This window comes from Theobroma cacao, chromosome 3, assembly GCF_053813885.1.
Source record: "Theobroma cacao isolate CCN51 chromosome 3, ASM5381388v1, whole genome shotgun sequence".
In the NCBI taxonomy this organism is placed as follows: Eukaryota; Viridiplantae; Streptophyta; class Magnoliopsida; order Malvales; family Malvaceae; genus Theobroma; species Theobroma cacao.
Window position 1 is genome coordinate 28,521,366 of NC_142641.1, and position 3,904 is coordinate 28,525,269.

Sequence of the window (3,904 nt, forward strand, 5' to 3'; positions counted from 1 at the left end):
AAGGTGCCAACATCTCTTAAGGAATGCCATGCATACATTATGTATTTTAGTTTAAAAGGAATTTTATACTATGAGATACATAATGAATATAGGAAAATAAATCACATCTAGACAAGATGGTAATATGGACTTAGTTATATACTAAAAGCGTTTAGTTGGAAACATAACCAAGCCCTTAATTTGAGTTAGGATACTCTAAATATGCATCTAGAAAATTTGGTAAAAAGTCAATCAAAACCCTAAGTATAAAAATATTGAGTGGAAAAGGATGCTAGTAATCTTAGAGTCCACGGTCTCCATTGTTGGCCCATTGGCATCTGAAACATGTCACTCCCTATAGGCGGACATGATCTAGATCATGACGGACTGGGTTACCGAAAGATAAATCCTTTTAGGTGGATTATGAAGTGAGACCTCCCATAGAGGCTCACTAAGTAAGGAGCTTAAAAGAAAGAAACAATGGTTGTTACACTCAACATGAATTTACTATTAACCTGCCTACAGTAGCTCTGTTAGTAAACTTCGTGGACCAAATGAAGGCGCTCCTTAACCATGTTAAGTATGAAGATACTAGGCAACATAGTTAAGTGGGAGGGTCCCAGTTTGCTTGGTAGTAAATTCTACAAGCCCATAGTCAGTTAATTTATTACAGAAAGGTAGATAACTGTCGAACTAATAATATAATTTATAGGGTTTTATATATTGTCATCATGCATACATGCATCATGAAATGTTCAAAGTCTATGAATAACTAGCATGCTTACATAATTTCAAAAGTATTTTTAGAAACATATTTGCATCACAAATATGAATCCACTTTCAATTTTGCTGAACAAATGCACTTTGAATGGTGATAACTACTCTGAATGGAAAAAGAAATCTTAATATTGTCCTTAATTATGACAAGATCACATGGATTCTTTCTGACCATGAGCCTGAAGCACTGACTCCCCAATCAATTCCATAAGATATTGAATATCATAAGAAGTGGCATGATGCAAACGAGCTAGCTAAATGTTATATACTGGCCTCTATGAACAATCTATTGCAAAAGCAGCATGAAGGCATGGGTAATGCTGCTGACGTAATGTTGCACCTACATGAGATGTTTGGTATGAACACTACATCTGCTAAGGTGAAAGCAATCAATGCTTTTAAGGACATTAAACAGAAACCTAGGGAGCCAGTTAGAGATTACATGTTGAAAGTGATCTCTTGTCTCAGTGAGGCAAAACTAAATGGTGTTGAGGTAGATGCGGAAACGCAAATATCAATGATGGTTCATAGCTTGAATTCGTCATTTTCACAGTTCAAATTGGATTATGAATTGCACACTAGGGATTACACCCTAAGTGGGCTAATGAATGATCTTCAAAACGTGGAGGAGGTTCTTGATTTGAAAAAGAAACCTGAAGCACATGCAATTTCCACTTCTAAGGCCAAACCCAAGGGTAAAAAGAAGATAGTTGGAAATAAAAAGATTTCTAAGGGCTCAGTGGGAGCAAAGAAAAGCCCATGAAGAAAAAGACTACTTCAGAAGACAACACCAAAGGAAAATGTTTCCATTGTGGTGTGAAAGGACATTGGAAGCGAAATTGCAAGGTCTACCTTGAAGAAATCCACAAGAATAAACAAGGGGTTTCAACAAAGGAGAAAACTGAGTAAAGGGCAGTTTCGGATGAGGATGGCAAATGGCACCTTCGTTTCAGCATAAGTAGTGGGAGCCATTATTCTTCAATTTCCTTTTGGTCGTAGCTTAGTTTTGGAAAATGTTTATTACATTCCAAAGACTTATAGAAATTTGATTTCTTTCTTTTATCTAATAAAGTCTGGATATTCAGTTTATTTTAGTGAAGCACTCACTATTTATTTAAATAAAGATTTTATTTATTCTGGGATTGTAAGATATAATCTTTATTTTCTTGAGCCTACGACTTATTCTACAAATGCTATATAAGCAATACGATTTGAAACTAAAAGAGTCAAAGAATTTAGTATAAATAAAATTATCTTTGGCATCTACGTTTAGGTCATATAAATCAGAGAGTTCAGTTTTTAAATGGGCCTCATGCATCAGGCATTTCTGAGAATGGCCCTCCCTATAACTTTAACTGTTTTTAGCCAAGAGAAAAAAAATTGGACAAAATTATCCTTAACAAAACTAACCCATTCGCCCTCATTCGTTTGGCTCCGCGCCTCAAGCCAAAAACTATTAACGGGTCAAGAATGTTTATATGGACCATAACTCCTCGATTTTCATCGAGAGACCGTACATATCCTTAGAAGCAATTCTGTCAAAAGCATTCCTCGCCAGTTCAACTTCTGAGCATTTTTACAGTGGTATGAGCATTTTGGAGTGGTTATTATTCGAATAAAGGTAGTTCACATATTGAGCAATGAGAGGAAATTGACATTACGCTGATAAAGGTATAATATTTTTTATGAATTTTTTATTTTATTTTGAACCATGTGGAGAAATGGTTATTCTTCATGTTTAGGGTTTAGGTTTTTGAGCATAAACTTATACATATTGCTTGTTTATATTGATATTTTTGTTGTTTGAAATTTTTGAATATAAGCATGAAGGTGGTGTTGTTGGTGTTGTTGGGGTGGAAAGGTGACCAGCCATGCGTGACTGGTTGATATGTATGTGTTATGACCCTTTGTTAAGAATTGGGTTAAAGGTTTAGATATTGCGTGAGTGAGGGCTTGCTTACGTAGTTGGCACCTTTTACGTGAGCGGATTTTGGCATGGGGTCACGTAGGGTTTGCGTGATTGCATAAGGGTTTAACTTTGTGTGACTGATTGATAGGTATTTACATGACTAGTTTCTAGGTTATTGCATGAATATTGTTCAGGCATGGCGTCAATTAGTGTGTGCGTGATTCGATTAGTTGTTCTTAGAATTGCGTGACTTGTTTATAAATCATTGAGTGATTTAATGTTAGTAATTACGTGACTAATTGATTAGGCATTGTGTGACTCTTGTTGTAGAAAATTGCACGAGTGTCATAACTGCATGAAATTTATTTGCATGGCATTGCATGACCGACATTGGGTTCATTCTGTATTATTTTGGGTCAACTGTAATGCTTTAATGTGTATATGTTGATTTACTTAATAATCCATGCTCCACATTTGGATTAATTATTCTGTTTGAGGGTTGTCTAAAAACAGTTAAAAATATTATGAGGGTTATTTTTTGAGTAAGCTTTTGAGAAGGGCTATTTCTAAGAAATTCCTCTAGTTTATTTGTTAATCTACAATGATGGTATTGACATGACTAAAATGGGAATGTTATCTGTTTTATGTTGTAGATGGCCAGCACAGGAACAGAGAAAGATAATGTGGAGTCCTTGCTTTATGTGCCGAGGCACCAATGGGGGTTCAACGCGGGCATTAACATCCACTGTAAGTGGTTTTATCTGCACGTGATACGTGAGATGCTGTGTCGAGTAAACGAGTTGGAAAACTTTAAGAGAACATGCTTTGGGCACATGATGGATGTCGAATCAGACAAGAGTTTATTTTGCGCCAGTCTTGTGTACAACCTAATGCTGCGCAGAATCAACAAACCTGATGCCATCAAGGCAGAGTTATGGTTTGCAATAGGGAAAACAAAGGCCCGATTTTCTAAGAAGGAGTTCTGTTTGGTGATAGGACTAAAGTTTGGTCCCTTACATGCCCTTATTGTCAATCTGTACAAGGCCCTCCCTAGAGGAATTCACCTACGATATTAAGGAGCAAGGAAGGAGCTGAAGATCCAACAAGTTTTAGATACGTTCAAGGGAGGGTAGTTTCAGCAGGAAGGAGACGAGACCAAGATGGCCCTCGTCTTGATCACGACCAATGTTTTATTCGATTAAGACTACAAACGATCAATGGTTTCATGGTTGTTGTTGC

At 36.5% G+C, this 3,904-nt stretch overlaps 1 protein-coding gene across 1 annotated transcript; it reads left to right on the forward strand.

Annotated features, from left to right (window-relative positions):
* Positions 1-1,066: 1,066 nt before the first annotated feature.
* Positions 1,067-1,519, forward strand: LOC108661150 (uncharacterized). Its single transcript, XM_018117042.2, has one exon. It carries the CDS (start codon positions 1,067-1,069, stop codon positions 1,517-1,519), a length of 453 nt encoding a protein of 150 aa, XP_017972531.2.
* The last annotated feature ends 2,385 nt before the right edge of the window (positions 1,520-3,904 follow it).

Excerpts from the sequence above, each read along its gene's own strand:
- LOC108661150 (XM_018117042.2), top strand. The coding sequence starts at position 1,067 with ATGGGTAATGCTGCTGACGTAATGTTGCACCTACATGAGATGTTTGGT.